At 34.6% G+C, this 16,771-nt stretch overlaps 1 protein-coding gene across 1 annotated transcript; it reads left to right on the top strand.

Moving 5' to 3' along the window:
- Nucleotides 1-513: 513 nt before the first annotated feature.
- Nucleotides 514-16,688, top strand: LOC134243485 (ran-binding protein 9-like). Its single transcript, XM_062725756.1, has 9 exons — nucleotides 514-562; nucleotides 1,232-1,399; nucleotides 1,673-1,695; nucleotides 2,067-2,168; nucleotides 7,763-7,845; nucleotides 8,229-8,341; nucleotides 8,655-9,239; nucleotides 16,102-16,253; nucleotides 16,505-16,688. Exons 1-9 carry the CDS (start codon nucleotides 514-516, stop codon nucleotides 16,652-16,654), a joined length of 1,425 nt encoding a protein of 474 aa, XP_062581740.1. The 3' UTR covers nucleotides 16,655-16,688.
- Nucleotides 16,689-16,771: the final 83 nt, after the last annotated feature.

Raw genomic sequence — 16,771 nt, 5'->3', positions numbered from 1 at the left:
ATTTAGCTACACACCAATTTTTTTATACATGCACTATACAAAATCAATGATAAAGAGGACAACCATATTGGATAATTGACAAATGATTCAGGGGAGTTTCGGGAAATTCAATATTGATAAAAAATCAGTCATGAATGTTAAAGTAAATTAGAGAAGGGCATCATTCTTTGTAATTATGAAGCATTGTGCATGCTCCACCTAATGAGTCAATTCACAATAAGCCTGTACACATGGACAGTTAAAGAAAATATTTACTAACAATTAAGAGCCTTTCATAATATCAGGCAAGGTATATGAATCAGCTGATGAATTATGATCTATTTATCTGTAAAAACAATAGATTTTCTCCATTTTTACTTCAAATAAATATTAATTAACTCTGAATCAAATTTCTTGTTGTCATGTGTAATTTCTATAAAAGTTGTCAATGGAAAACATTCTCTTTGAGTATCATCATTGTTTGCTCAGGATTTGTTTTTAAATGTACATGTATTTATATTTCCTTACAGATATATGGGGATAGGTCTCTCTGCACAAGGAGTCAATATGAATAGATTACCGGGTAAGATAAGAATAAGTTATCAGACTGTTATCCAATTAAATAATCCAGATTCTGTTGTCTGTAAATGTATAAAATCAAAGTAAGTTTAATTTCACAAAAATAATGAATGCTATCAATAACTATATAGATTTAGTTTCTTTTGTGTGAATGCATGTGTCAATTATCATTTTAACAAGTTTAAGGCCAAGAGCATTTAATTAAATTGCAGTGTATTATGTTTACTTTTGAAATATCTTTGAAATTTCTTGATTGAAGTCTGCACAGTATATTTGAATGAATGTATTTGGGTAATGTTAATTCAATGCTGAGAAACCACAAGAATTTGTAGTTACTCTTCTGTTCACATAGCTACATGTATTTCCTGTTACCTCTGAATCATTTTCTCCAGGATTGTCATTTCATATTTGAATTGGTATGATATGTATCAATGAGTAACCAGAGTAAGACAGGTTATTACCAAGGAAGGTTAAGCCTTGGCCTTGAAAAATAATTTCATCCTGATAATTAAGGGATAGGATGATAGGTGTAGATTTTCATGAACTTTTTCTTCTTAGCTAAGTAAACATACAAAAAGTGTTCATTGCAGCTAGATCAAACATTACTTATTAATAGCATTTCAACAAGTGAAAGAAAAAAATGAACAAATATTAGAAAATATCTTATTTGTAGGGTGGGATAAGCATTCCTATGGTTACCATGGAGATGACGGTCATTCGTTCTGTTCCTCTGGCACCGGTCAGCCGTACGGTCCGACATTTACAACAGGAGATGTGATAGGCTGTTGTGTCAACCTCATCGACAACTCCTGTTTCTACACAAAAAACGGAATCAATCTAGGTTTGTATAAGTTATTCAGAATCTGAGAAAAAAATAAGAGTACATGTATACCGTATACTGGGTTATTTTTGCCATATGCTATTTTTGCCTTTTGAACTTGCAAACAATATTGCTCGCTTTTAAATTTGCCTTGTCATAGTTCTGTTTAAGAAATTATGCTGTGTTATTTGAATTTGAATAAAATGTGGGCAAAATTTTCCCTTTATGCAATAACCGAAATGTGTTCCAAATTAAAATAACTTGTATTAGTAATGAACTTTTTTCTTCTTTCAGGTGTTGCATTCACAGATTTACCGGTAAAGTGTTTTCCTTCAGTATTTGTAACCAGAAATTCAAATTTTACCAGTTTTAGCAAAGCATTTTGAATATTTAAAGTTTCACTGCAACAAATCAAATTTGATATTAACCATTTGTTTACATTTTGGGGATTCACCAGAATACAGTAAATATATAGATTTTGTTTTTCATTCAGTTCTCTTTGGACCAACCATATATCATAAAAAAATAATTTTTAAAAAATGTTCCCTTTCCAACACAAACAAATCCATATCAAATTAATACAGAAGGACAAATACTAATTTAGGATTTTGAAGAAAGTTGAATCGCTCATAGTCATGCTTTGCTGTTCAAGTGTTTTTTTAAATATTTATTTATTTTATTTTTTCAGTCAAATCTCTACCCCACTGTGGGCCTCCAGACTCCAGGGGAAGTGGTGGAGGCCAACTTTGGACAGACCCCCTTTGTATTTGACATAGAAGACTACATGAAGGTACATACCTCTGAAGGGTTAAACAGTATAAATTGGTTTTGGTACTGTAAATCACTTCTTATTCGCGAGAACTTTATTTTCGCGTAATTACGCGAGACAGTGAGCACGCGAAAATTTCATTCTCGCGAATAATAGTATTCCTTAAAATCATATAGATAAATATTAGTAATTCGTGAAAATTATGTCTTGCTTATAAAGAGTTGATGACTATCTCGCGAAAATAAGGTGTCGCGAAAATTTAGTGATCTACAGTAATTCAGGTAGCCAGAGGATGGATAAATCTGCCTACTCTTTAATTGCAAAACGAAAAAAAAAAATTCTTTGCAATCAATGAATTGATAATTTAAAACTGAAACTGAGGACAAAAATAAAATTAGCTTTGTTTGGCGTTGCCGTCCGACTCAGGTAAATCCGTGCAGTTTAAAGAAATTTTTTCAACTTATGCGTATCATAATTTTTTTGGGTCATATTTATCCGGATTTGGGTGTCTGAACATTTGAGTAATATACAAAATAAGAAAGAATCATATAAACACTTAATTGATCGATCAGTTTTCATTTATAAGCGTCTATGTGATGTTGATATTGTGTATCACAAATCCAAGGCATGGCCACGGGCACTGGAAGTTAATGTAAATATATAGTATGTGCATGTATAAAAATATTTACATTAACTTCCAGTGCCCCTGGGCGTGGCTGTGGAAAGCGGTAATATAAACTCGGTATAACAGAAGTTGATTCCAAGACTCTCCGCGGTATATGTGTGTCTTAAAATGGCAAAAATATACTGACGAATCGAATCAGTAATACCAGTTTCAAATAGAAACTTCAAGGAACGATGTCATGTCTGATTAACTGTCACTGATTTGCTGGATGAATCTAGCAGTCATGCTTGGATTCGTGCATATGAAAGCGACTTGATGCCAATTCAGTGTCAGAGATTTTTTATACCATGTACATATTAAAGGTTTAAAACTAATAGGGTTTGAAAATAAATAACAATTAGGAATCAATTCGAACAGCAGTTGTTGTAAAACAATCAGAAACCCATGACGCTCGAATACTAATAACATTTCTAAAATTAAAAAAAAAAATATTTCCCCTACCTACTGACCCAAACCTATTAAGACTGAGTCGGCAACGCCAAACCAACAATATTTTAATTATGGCGTGAACAACTTTGTACTCACTTACTATATAAATTTTATCCTGTAAAAAGTACAGATACTGAACCAATTTTTATACGCCCGTCTTAAGACGGGACGTATTATGTTATAGGCTTCGTGTCCGTCCGTCTGTCTGTTAGCTTTTTCGTTTCCGGCTCATAACTTTAATACTACTAGGCCTAGAATTATCAAACTTTGTCATCTGATGCATCTTGGGTAGAAGGTGTGTCGCGCACAAAAAGTAGGTCGCTCTGACCTTTATTTAAGAAGTTATAACCAAATATGGAAAAATCCTTTCCGGCCCATAACTAGAAAACCATAAGACCTACAATCATCAAACTTGGCCAGTTTATGCATCTTAGGTAGAAGGTGTGTCGCGACCTATTTCAAGGTCACTGTGACCTTTAATTTAAGTGAATTTTTTTTTTAAAAAATGTGTCTTTTTACTATTCATTTACACATCCCAAATAATGTAAGAGTATTGCACTGTTCTTATTAAAAAAGTGTTAAATCAAGAAAATACTTATTTTTTTTAAGCATATACTTGACAACAATCTATAACAAATATAATGTATGTCAGAGAAATCCTGCCTCTCCCATGAGTGTAATTATCAAGCACTGGTCAAGAAGAATTTTGATAACAGAAAATTGCATGTCAAATTAGAGAGAAATTAATGGGTTTTGAGTGCGAGGAGCTAGCATTGGTGTTATATATATCCCTTGAGTATTGGGCAAATGGGTAAAGGCCGGTTTACACTATGCATCTTGACACATGCATCTTGGATGCATGTGTCAAGATTCACAGTGTAATAGCCCCTTGTTTCAAATTAAATGGGTGTTGCATCTTGAACGGTGGAATAGAACTTGTTCTATTCCGTGCTTCAAGATGCATGGAACTGACCAATGAAACGAAAGGTCAGAGTTGATATTGAATCATCAGCCTTATTTTTTTCATATACAGTGAAACCTGTCTTATCCGACATGCCATGGGAAATTAAATTTATGTCGGATTAAACAGTGTGTCGGATTACTCAGTGTTGACTATTTCTGTCACATTGTCAAGTATGGCATTAGATCGAACATTATCAGTAAAAGGTACATCTTTGATTATGGCCTCCATATTTATTTCATATAAAAGATTTACGCATGAAGATGTGATTTTATTTCAATAAATAATTAAATGACATGGTGCATTTCTATTTTACAGTTTCAGGCAATAAACAATACTATGTATAGTTACAGTTCCTGAGGTTTGGTGAAAAAAGTGTCAATTGTTGTCTGTTTTTTGTTAAGTCGCTGTTTAATTAAAGTCTCTTCCGTCAGAGTTGTAAGATACTGGATGCTTTCGAAATATCGGGCGTCCTTAGCAATTGCAAATTTGCCCATTTCTCTGAGCATGTCAAGAACATTGTTATAGGTCAGATCACTCTGAATAATTTCATCACCGGAATCTTCAGAATCACTGCTTGTATTCTTCGTATTGTCGTTTTTATATTCAGACAATATCGTTGTTTCACAGTCTCCATCATACGTCTCTTCTGTTTCCAAGTCATTTTCCGTGTCTGTTATTATGTCCAAGTTGTTTTCGTCTGCCATTTCATATTTCGTTTTTAAGATGCTTAAAGGTAGATCATCGTCGTCGTCATCGTCAGAAATCTCAGATGATAAAGATTCGGTAGTTTCAACCGGGAAACCTGCGTCACGGACACAACTTTCAATTGTGGTTTGTTTTGTCTCATCCCATGCCTTGTTGATCCAGTGAATTGCATCAAGAACACTGACATTTCTTGTCAATTCTGCAGCAGTTTTACACGTGTCCATTTTTGATAAGAGATGTCCCATCATACGTTTCCTATAACGAGCCTTAAACGCACGTATGATCCCCAGATCAAGAGGTTGTAACTTGGATGTCATATTCGGTGGAAAATATTTCAGAGTTATATTGCTTAATTTTAAATCATGTGGGTGAGATGTGGCATTATCCAGAAAAAGAAGAATTTTTCTGTTTTGTCTTTTCATTTCTTTATTTACACCGAATATCCAGTCCTTAAATGTTTCCCCGGTCATCCATGATTTTTTGTTTGAGCGCCAAATAACGGGAAGTTTTGACGGGTCAAGACTGCCAAAACAACGGGGCTTGCGGGCTTTACCAATAACTAACGGTTTTAGTTTTTCTCCAGTACAACTACAACACATCATGACTGTTACTCTTTCTTTAGCTAATTTACCCCCCTTGCATTCTTTCCGTTTTTCGGCAAATGTTTTATCAGGCATCGCTCTGAAAAATAAACCGGTTTTATCACAGTTGAAAATATTTTGAGCTAAATAACCACGCACGAGATCCGGAATTCTAGACTGATATTCCTTAACACACTCAATATTGACACTTGCACTTTCACCACAGATTTTAAAAAAACCTATAGAGTATTTATTTTTCCAACTCTCGAGCCAACCGTTAGATGCTTTGAATTCATCCAGCCCAAGCTCGGCGGCGAATTCAATAGCCTTTGCCTGGATTAACGGGCCACTTAGCGGTATATTTTTTGCCCTAGCTTGTCCAAACCATTTGAACACCAATTCATTTAATTCAAAAAACTTTGACCCAGATGTAAATCGTTTTCTCTTGGATGAAATGTTTCCTTCATATTGTTCCATTAAAAAAGTCTTACGTTTCAAAATGTCCGATACTGTGGTACGTCCAACTCCGAATTCTTTCGCAAGCTGTTCTTGTGTTGGTTTTGGAAACGACTCTGATTTTTTTATTAAATCAATTTTTTTTCCCAATCCCAAATCAATTCTTTTCCTTTTAGGAGAAGGCGACATTTCACATACCAGTTTTCTTTTCTGAGGCGTTGACGCCATTTTCGTGTAAGAATAATACCAACAAAGAAAATGGATTTGTCTTTTTTTAATTTGAGTTTTAATCAATTATTTTGTACATAAACAAAACACCTGCAAACTTCAACATGAATCACTGACTACATTCTCAGCTGACCAATTGACCAAACGGGACTTTAAAATCACAGCTGGGACCCGTAATTGGCCAGCGGCTAATTATGATATACCTACCTGGGGTTTAACCAGCCGTGTAATTATGTCGGATAACACAGGTGAAACTGCAATGCAATTAATAGGCTGTGTTTACAAAGAGGTGTCGGAATTCGGAATGTACAGTGGTCGGATTGTAAAGTATTTTTCTATATAAGTTATATAAAGATTTTTTTGGGAATAAAGATTTGCGTCGGAAGTGCCAGTGTGCCGGATTGCACAGTTGTCGGATTGGACAGTGGGCACTGTAGTTTCAAAAATAGCTTCCCAAGATACACAAAAAACAGAGAATACTGATTAAAACTACAATTAGAAAAACTTATTTGATTATTATAATGTAGAGGAGTTTTTCTTTTGGAATAAATATAAATTATATCTTCCAAGAATTATCATAAAAAGGAAATTAAGAATGATTTGTTCAGCTAAAATAAATCCAGAAATGAAATTTGAAGGTATTGTTATTTTTTTAAGTAGAGAAATTTCATCTTTACAAAGTATTCTAAAGATGCATGCATCAAGACACATAGTGTAAATAAGAAGATGCATGTGGCAAAATTGAAGCATGAGTTTAGATGCATGTGTCAAGATGCATAGTGTAAACCGGCCTTTAGCCTGTTTGATTGAAAATAGCTCTTGTTGACTACATGTAGCTTAAGTTTTAAAATGAATTTGATGAAAAGTAATTAAAACTAATTTGATATTGCATAATAGACTAATCTGATATTATGTAATATTATTAATTTAAAAACTAATTTTTTGGGGTGGGGTGGAATCAGTATGTCCATATAATTACATATTAAAACCTGTCGGACATTAAATCTCAACCAAAAAAAAAAATCTTTGAGTATTTTATTAAATTTATAGTAGATAGTGCAGACCCATTCATCTCTTGGTAGTAATGAGTAGACAAGCATCCAGTTAAAGATTAATTAATGAGTTCAGTGTAGGAAGGCTAGCTGTCTCAGTCGCTCTAATTAAGCAGTGACCTTATCTGTGCCCTTTGGGGATTAGACAGAAGAACTGCTGGTCAGTTTATAATGTATGTCATTTGATGGCCAGCCTTTTCTTTTCAAAATTAATTTGGTATAGATTAAGTTGTTAAGACTAATTTGATGATGGGCATTTGACAAGGTCTAACACAACCAGCACAGAAATCTATCAGTGATGTAATATTTATTATAATTGATGCCTACATCACAGGGGATGGATAAATATTTTAAGGAATGGAAAAATCATCGAAATCTTAGAATCAAGGTTGATGTGATTTTCTTGCACCTAAACTGTTCAAGAAAATTGTAATTTTTTGACGGGCGTATCATGCTGTGGCGCGGCTCTTTATTCATTAAGAAACAAGTTAATATGTTGAATTTCTGTATTTCAGGAGTGGCACATGAAGACCAAACTGACTATAGAGAGGTTCCCTGTTAATGACAAAAAGGGGGAATGGCAGACAGCCTTACAACAGTATGTATGACAGAGGGTATAATTAGGAACTGTGAAACTTCATAAGCATGGTACAATCAAAGACAGTGTGGAAAATGCATACTTACCGGTACAATTAAATCAGGGGTTGGTGGGGGGGGGGGGGCAAATTGATAACATTATCAGAAAGAAACAAATTTCTGTCCATTTGATGCAGTTTGCTGTAAACAACTGTTTTCTATAGTTTATTAGGGAAAGTGTTCTTCTGTGACTAAAATTTGAAAAGTCATATTGAGCAGTGTTGAGTCAGCCCCTACCTATACAATAAATATGGTGTATTTATTTACCTTTTTGAAAGTAATGTTAAACTAATGAATCTCATTTTTTGACCACATTGAACCAGAGGCTTTTATTTTGCTTTGTAGGATTGTATCTACATATCTTGTACACCATGGTTACTGTGGTACAGCTGAGGCATTCTCACGATCAACAGGACAGTCCATAGAAGAGGACATGTCATCCATCAAAAACAGACAAAGTAAGATTTCTAAACATCTTGCCAATGAGTAAAGTCTTTTTGGGAAGATTTTTAGGGGCTGTTGTATTAATTTAGACATCCAAGGTTTCAGTTAAATTTAAGTGTGATTCCTGTACATGAATGTTTCTTAAGAGTTCAATATATTAGTAAAACCAACAGCAAGACTAATTAAGATAAGATATTTTGGGAATTGCTTGTTAAGAATGGTGTTTTGAAGGTAGGAATGCAAAACTGCTCGTAAGTATGTAGTATGTGGTATTTTGATTATAGGAATATTAAATTCCAGTGTAAAATATTGGTGTTTTAATTGTAGGAATACAGAAGTTGGTACTAGCAGGTCGTATGGGTGAAGCAATAGAGACCACACAACAGTTGTATCCAGGTTTATTGGAGAGGAACCTCAATCTATTGTTTATGCTCAAATGTAGACAGTTCATTGAGATGGTGAACGGAACAGACACTGAGGTGAGGGGCCCAGCAATACGCAGCCCCAAATCACGACACGGGAGTGGATCTAACCGTTCCAGTCCCAACATGAGCCCTGTCCACCACACAAATTCATATTCACAGAAAAACACTCCAGTAGGATCCCGTGGCAATAGTCCTAACCGACCTATAGGTGTCAAGGGTCATAGTTCAGGTTCATCTTCACAAACAAGTCAAAACTTACAGGTGTCACAAAGTAACAATCAGAACATGGGTGATTTAAAGACAATATCCGAGGAACAAATGAATCGGGCGAATATATCAATGAATGGATCAGAGTGTCACATGATTGAGGACGATGATGTGGAAATGATGGACGGACTCGTTCCAGAGACTAAAACATTCACAAATGGAAACTCAGACGGAGCTTACATGAACGGAAATAATCACACATGCAAATCAGAGGAGATGGGTATGTAAACAAGATGCAGTAGCTCATTAAATTTTGAAGAAGGATGGATGTACTATATGTCTATTCAAGCAATTTTCGTCTTGATTAATTCTTTTGCAACAGCATTGAAAGTATTGGTGACTAAGGTGTTGATTTGGTTTGTAAATAGAAGATGAAACACCATCTGGTAATTATATCCTCCCATTTCAAAGGGTTTGGGGATGTAGGGTTACCCATTTATGGTCATCTTTCTCTTGTTGGTTTCCATGCATTAACTTGAAAAGGTTTGGTTGGGATGCTGCCATTTGTGCCAAATTTGGCTCCATGGCCTTAAAACGTGGATAAGTTCACCTTTTGGATCTCAGTGTCACATTTTCAAAAGGAATAATTTAATTTCAGTTGTAACACGTCATTTGATTGGATAAAAGATTTGATCCATTTTCTATAACATAACTTGCCTACGTCACAATGAGTTACGTCAAAAATGTATTACTCCACTTGACATTACTTTTAAAATATGCTAAATTTGAAGCCTTTTACTGGAGGAAAAATTGTCTCATTGTCTGCACTGAAATTAAATTATAAGGAATGAAGCTTATTTCAACTTATGTTATATGATATAACATAACTTGGGGCAGTTAACGCTTTTTAGGTCACCTGAGTAAACTCAGGTGACCTATTGCTATCCGTTTTCGTCCGTCGTCGTCCGTCGTCCATCGTGTGTTAACATTTGAACATTTTCAGCTTCTTCTCTGCAACCACTGCACCAATTTCAACCAAATTTAGCACAAAGCATTTATGGCTAAAGGGGAACAAAACTTATGAATTTCATGATCCCTGCCCCCCTGGGGCCTGAGGGGTGGGGCCAAAACCACTAAAATTAATGCAATCTTTAAAAATCTTCTTCTTTACTCCTGGACATCAAGCAGTCAAACTGTTTGCATGATTGTAATCAGCAATGAGTTCTCTACCAAAATTGTGAAATTCATGGCCCTGGGGTCAGGGGTTCTAATGCTAGGGCGGGGCTAAATAAGTATATAGTGAAAATGCATTATTTCTTTGAAAATCTTCTTCTCTGCTCCTGGGTATTAAATAAACCAACTAAGTACATAGTTATGATGAGCAAGAGTGCCTCTACCAAAAATGTGAAATTTATGGCCCCAGGGTCAGGGGTTCTGGTGTTAGGGTGGGGCTCTATTGATTATATATAGTGAAAATACATGAATTCTTTGAAAATCTTATTCTCTGCTCCTGGGTATTAAATAAACTAACCAAGTACATAGTTATGATGAGCAAGAGTGTCTCAGCCAAAATTGTGAATTTTATGGCCCCAGGGTCAAGGATTCTGGTGTTGGGGGGGGGGGGCTCTATTGATTATAAAGTGAAAATACATGAATTCTTTGAAAATCTTCTTCTCTGCTCCTAGGTATTAAATAAACTAACTAAGTGCATAGTTATGATGAGCAAGAGTGCCTCAACAAAAATTGTGAATTTTATGGTCCCAGGGTCAGGGGTTCTGGTGTTAGGGCGGGGCTCTATCAGTCAGGGGCATAACTTAAACAAGTTATCTTCAAAAATAACTCAAATGAGTTATTTTTTTGTCTCAGTGAGTTACTTCTCTTTGCTATGACCTACTTTTTCCCAGCCTTAATAACTCAAACACGTTATTTTCCCAAAATAGCTTCAATAAATTAATAACTTGTTTAAGTTATTTTGTGTCATTCTTCCCTAACTTCACACCCCGTGCACCAAAGGATTTTGCTCGTGCACCAAGACAAAAATAATTGTTTGATTAAATTTAAACCTTGCTCAATGCTAGAAAAGTGTTGAAAGTCTTGGGAAAAGTGGGGAATTTTTTTTATTTAATGATAAAAATTGGATATATACACCATGTGGATAAAACCACAAAATAAGGAGTAAAATGCTGTTTATCTCCACCTCCTCACCAATTCTCCATTGGAGTCGGTGAACTCCATCTAGTATTACATAATGGAATCCCAAAATGCAATGCAAATTGGCAGGAAATACAAAATTTCTAAGAAATCAATGTCCAAGCAGGATATAAAAATAACTTATTTAAGTTATTTTTAAAAATAAATTTGTGTGTGTAAAATAATGTAAAATAACTTATTTAAGTTATTTTTTTTATAACTTGTTTGAGTTATGCCCCTGACTGTCTATAGATTATATAGTAAAAATACATGAATTCTTTGAAAATCTTCTTCTCTGCTCCTAGGTATTAAATAAACTAACTAAGTGTATAGTTATGTTGAGCAAGAGTGCTTTTACCAAAATTATGAATTTTATGGCCCCAGGGTCAAGGGTTCTGGTGTGTGTAGGGTGGGGGGGGGGGGCTCTATTGATTATATATTGAAAATACATGAATTCTTTGAAAATCTTCTTCTCTGCTCCTAGGTATTAAATAAACTAACTAAGTACATAGTTATGATGAGTATGAGTGCCTCAACCAAAATTGTAAATTTTATGGTCCCAGGGTCAGGGGTTCTGGTGTTGAGGAGGGGGGGGGCTCTATAGATTATATAGTAAAAATACATGAATTCTTTGAAAATCTTCTTCTCTGCTCTTAGGTATTAAATAAACTAACTAAGTGTATAGCTATGATGAGCAAGAGTGCTTTTACCTAAATTGTGAATTTTATGGTCCCAGTGTCAGGGGTTCTGGTGTTAAGGCAGGGCTAGTTTGATTATATATTGAAAATACGTGAATTCTTTGAAAATCTTCTTCTCTGCTCCTAGGAATTAAATAAACTAACTAAGTACATAGTTATGATGAGCAAGAATGCCTCTTCTAAAATTATGAATTTTAGGGCCCCAGGGTCAGGGGTTCTGATGTTAGGGTGGGGCCCTATTGATTATATAGTGAAAATACATTAAATCTTTGAAAATTTTCTTCTCTGTCTCTGGGTATGAAGCAGATGAACTACCTATAAAGTCATGATGAACAAGGGCCCTAATCTTGCAGAATTGTGAATTTCAAGGACCCTGGGTCAGGGGTGGGGGAGGGGGGGAGGCTCTACTTATATACTGAAAATGAATTGTTTGAAATCTGCTCCTTTGTATTTATAAAACATTTATTTATTTTTTGATAGGCAATTTTAAGAGTGCCTTTTTAAAATTTGTGCAATGTGTGGACCTAGGGTCAGGGGTTTATGTCACAGTGTTAGGGGCACTACTGATTATTGCTGAATATTACTGATTAGTTGGAATGCATTTTGCGTATGGGTATTCAGTTACCAAGCTAAGCAACTGCTAAGTGTACTGTTATGATATCAATGGTGCCTCTTTCAAAATTGTGAATGCCATATATCATCTGGCTTAAGTTAAAACATGAATCAAATTCAATAACTGGAAAGTTGTTGCATAATGCTCAGGTGACCTATAAGGCCCGTGGGCCTCTTGTTTATAAACTGCTTCGCGGTTTATAAAGCATAAACTGCCCCAAGTTATGTCATATGGTATAACAAAAGTTGAAATAAGCTTTATTCCTTAAATGTATGAAAACTATAAAAATGATATAATTTCAAGAAACAACAAGGGCACCAAAAGCTGGAGCATTCAACATCGATCCTGATGCAGATTATGTCACTTCCGTTTCGCACAGAATTAACTCACCCACATACAAATACACACAGCTGCATTACTATATCCCCTCCAACTCCGTTGTGAGGGAATAATTATGGCCTCTTTCAGAGGTGAATATTACAGGGCTTTCAAAAAGATTTGAACCAGGTGGTACTTTATCAAAAATAGGAGGTACCACTTGGCGAACGCCGAAGGCGTAAGCCTGCTAGGGGGGTCCGGGGGCATGCCCCCCCGGAAAAATTTTGAAATTTAGAAGCCACCAGACAGCATTTCCTGGTTTCTAGACACATAGAAGTATACTGCTATCAGTGTTATGTTTGGTCAATACACATTACATGTGAAGTTTAGCACTGGATGGGTGGAATTTCATAGAAAAAATTAGTTATTTGAGCAGAGTAAGAATAAGATTTAGGTAAAACTTCTACGTTCTATATATTTGTTTATATAAATGTGTTCAAAAAAAATTTGCAAGGTTTGAGTTGTCAGTGTTATGTTTTAAATATAAAAAAAATTATTGAGTCACGAAAGGAAGTGGAAATTCAAAATTTATTTAAATTTAATAAAAGAGAAATGAAATTGTATTTGCATTAAATTAAATTCATTTCTGTTCTACAGTAAAGTGCAGATTTTAAAAAAAATTTAGAAGCACTGCATGATGCATAGCATCTACCAATAAATTCAGCATATTTTTCATGCACTGGTACATGTACATATAAAATAATATACATGTGTAAATTAGACAAAGATGACATCAAGACTGGAGATGAAAAAAAATTTAGATATGACTCCCTCACTTTACTGGATATGGTTACAATATTGGGAAGAAAGTAAACGTCCGCAACGTCATTCTCTTGACCACTAGAGAACTGCTGAATCAAAGAATTAAATGTGTGGCAAAAGAAATAGTTTCTGTTTTATGTCCTTTTGTTTCATCAGAAAGTTGCAGATATTCAAGACTGTGAGTAATTTATATCGTCAGCTGCGGATTTTGACACTTAAATTTGAAGAGTTGAGGCTATTAAAACGTACAGAGGTGGTCAAAGAACTATCTACTCGACTACTGTCCATGTCCGTCTCTCTATCGGTCAATTGTGTTGAAGACTCTCCGTGGTCTAGTTTCTTGTATCTTAAATTTTTTTGTGAAACTCATTACCATGGCTTTAAATTGACACTTTCATTTCTGACACCTGGATTCCTATTTTTTATTTTCTTTGGCCGTATTTATTTAAAATATATTCCTAGTCATTAGCTGTTGTCAAAATCAGTGACGGTGGCATTTGATATCGAAATCTACTTTCGTTTTCGACAAGATCTATAAGACGCGTTACACAATCTCTTTTGTTTCATTTATTCAAACGCTTTAATGATCTTCTTTACTAACCAATCAAAAACGTTATTAGATACCATTACGGACTAAGAATTAACCACAACTTTTGTAAAACGTGGTAGGGGCCTATCGTATTTTCACGCGATTTTTTGTTTCCACTGAATATTTTGGCCGGTACCATGAATGAATCCAACCGGGTAAAAGTACCGGGTACCGGCAGATTTTGAAAGGCCTGATATTGCTTGATATTCCCCAGAAAAATATTAATATTGACCAAGGCTAAGCTGAAAGAGTCAATAATTGTTTTATTATGTTGTCTTGATAATGGATTTTAACTAATCCTGTATGTGTACATAAATTGGTATATTCAAAATTAAGCGCAGTCACGGACACTAGGTGTAATTGTCTGCATAATAAAGAATCAGCGCTACACAGGTCTGTGCTATATATTGAATTTATAAATGATTTGTTAGCGGTTTTCATGAATTAGCACATCATCGTCCACCCCAAAGCCACTAAAACATGAAGCCCAGTTTTAAAGTACACATAATGTCATACAGTAAGACATTGAAGGATGCAAAATAAAAACATTTTACATTAAAACAAATCCTGTCATAGAAAGATTAAAAATATTCAGATTTCCAGTTAAAACTTCTATGTTTTCCCTCCAATGTGTGTAAGAATTTTCCCATAGAAATGTTTAGATAATTATCTGGAGATAGACTTGCCTAACATTTTTCCTCTACATATATAAAGCTGGCTCTGCTAGTTGCAACCATTGTTCACAACATTATATGAGGTGTCATTTGTGACCCCTCAATCTCTGTTGCATTTGCATTGAACTTTTTTTGAACATGTGAACATGTACAGTAAAACTCGGTTATAATGAAGTCACAGGGACCTATAAAATTACTTCGCTATATCCATAATTCGTCTGACTGAGATCAAAAGAGAGATTAACTAGGCATCAAATGTTTTGATGCCATGCAAATACTTGTAAATGTTAGACTGAAGTAAACAAATGAAAAAATAAAAAGTCATGGGACCTGCAATTTCATTTAGACAACCACCATTGGTAGGGGGTTAATCATTTGTGATCTTTGTAAAGATTTAAGTGATTTTTAAGGACAGACGAGATGTCCTTAATAATAGATAAATTTTTCTTAGAGTTTGTCATTGAAGTAATTGCTACTTAAACATGTTTACTCACAAAAAGTTGAGGTACCTTACCAGGCATTTCTGCAAGATATCAGCGGTAGTTTTTCTTATATAATCCTTTGGGGAAGAAAAATAATTTTCTAATTTCAGTTATTTTCAAGAGTGTTTGGATATTTTAAAAACGTTTAGAAACTGGTTTAGAAATTAGAATGTTATTAAAATTTTGAATATTTTTCATACATTACGAAGATATACAAGACAAATTTTGAGGAACGTCTCGTCTGACCTTAAACAACAATTGAAATGACCAATTGCACAGTTTTGCTACGGGGAAATTAAGGTCCTTTCTTGCTTGTGTCATCACAGGATATAAACAATCCCATGACACATGTATCCATATGAATACACTTTTAAAAAGACTTGTCAAAAATTAATAAATAAATAAATTAAAAGGGTTATTATTCATATTAAGCACTTTAAATGGGCAATTGGGCATGTATATAGAAAAGGGCTGAAAGAATAATTTAAGTACATACATGTATTTATATTTTCTGTATTATTTGAAATGACTGTTTATGAATAAACAAAAGAAATACAGATAACTGCATTTGCAATGTTAAAAATCTAGTATTGAATTTGTTAAATTAAAAAAATAATAAATATTCATTACATTTAGTTTTGAATGGGGGAGGAAAGTCTTCTTTGAAAACTGGTTTCTTCAGATATTGAACTTTTGTTAACTGTAGAAATTCATATCTCTATATCTCTACTACATTGATGTCTTTTGTGTCAATAGATGTGGATGCCCCCTCAGGTAAACGGCAGTTGTGTGGAGGATCTCAGGCAGCCATTGAGAAGATGCTGTTGTTTGGGAGAGAACTGCAGTCCATGAACCAGAGGCTAAAACGGGAGTACGGGAAGAGTGAGAGCAACAACAAATCACTACAGGTAACAAAAGTTTATCTGTATAAATATCTGTAAGAATCACCGTGTTGAATCTTAAACAATGGATATGTAATCATTTAGGACCTGTGGGGTACATTATCTAAGAGCATGGTATTGAAACAGTTTCCCCCATACCCAGTGCCAGTAAATCAAATTTGTTTGAAATTCTCGCATAAACTTACATTTTCATAATGATGAAGAATATTAAACAGTGTTTCTCTCATATTAAACAGTGTGTTTTGTGTTATTTTAAGAATGCCTTTAGTTTGTTGGCGTACTCTGATCCATGGAACAGTCCGGTAGGATACCAGCTAGACCCGGTGCAACGAGAATCAATCTGTGCTGCCTTAAACAGTGCTATATTAGGTACTGTAATTGTAAATCCTGATGATACTAGTAGATGAAGAAAAAAAATAAATGCTTCTAAAGTTCTTAATTTTTCATTTTAATTTTAAGCACTTTCACAGATCTTGTTCAAGCTGTCCGTAGCATTCAATTACTATAGAATGTGCATAAGATCC

This window comes from Saccostrea cucullata, unplaced genomic scaffold (assembly GCF_032062105.1).
Source record: "Saccostrea cucullata isolate Sc308-1 unplaced genomic scaffold, CSIRO_AGI_Scuc_v1 ctg13858, whole genome shotgun sequence".
Lineage (NCBI taxonomy): Eukaryota > Metazoa > Mollusca > Bivalvia > Ostreida > Ostreidae > Saccostrea > Saccostrea cuccullata.
The sequence above is the reverse complement of the archived record's forward strand: the minus strand, read 5'-3'. Positions and strand labels throughout refer to the sequence as shown.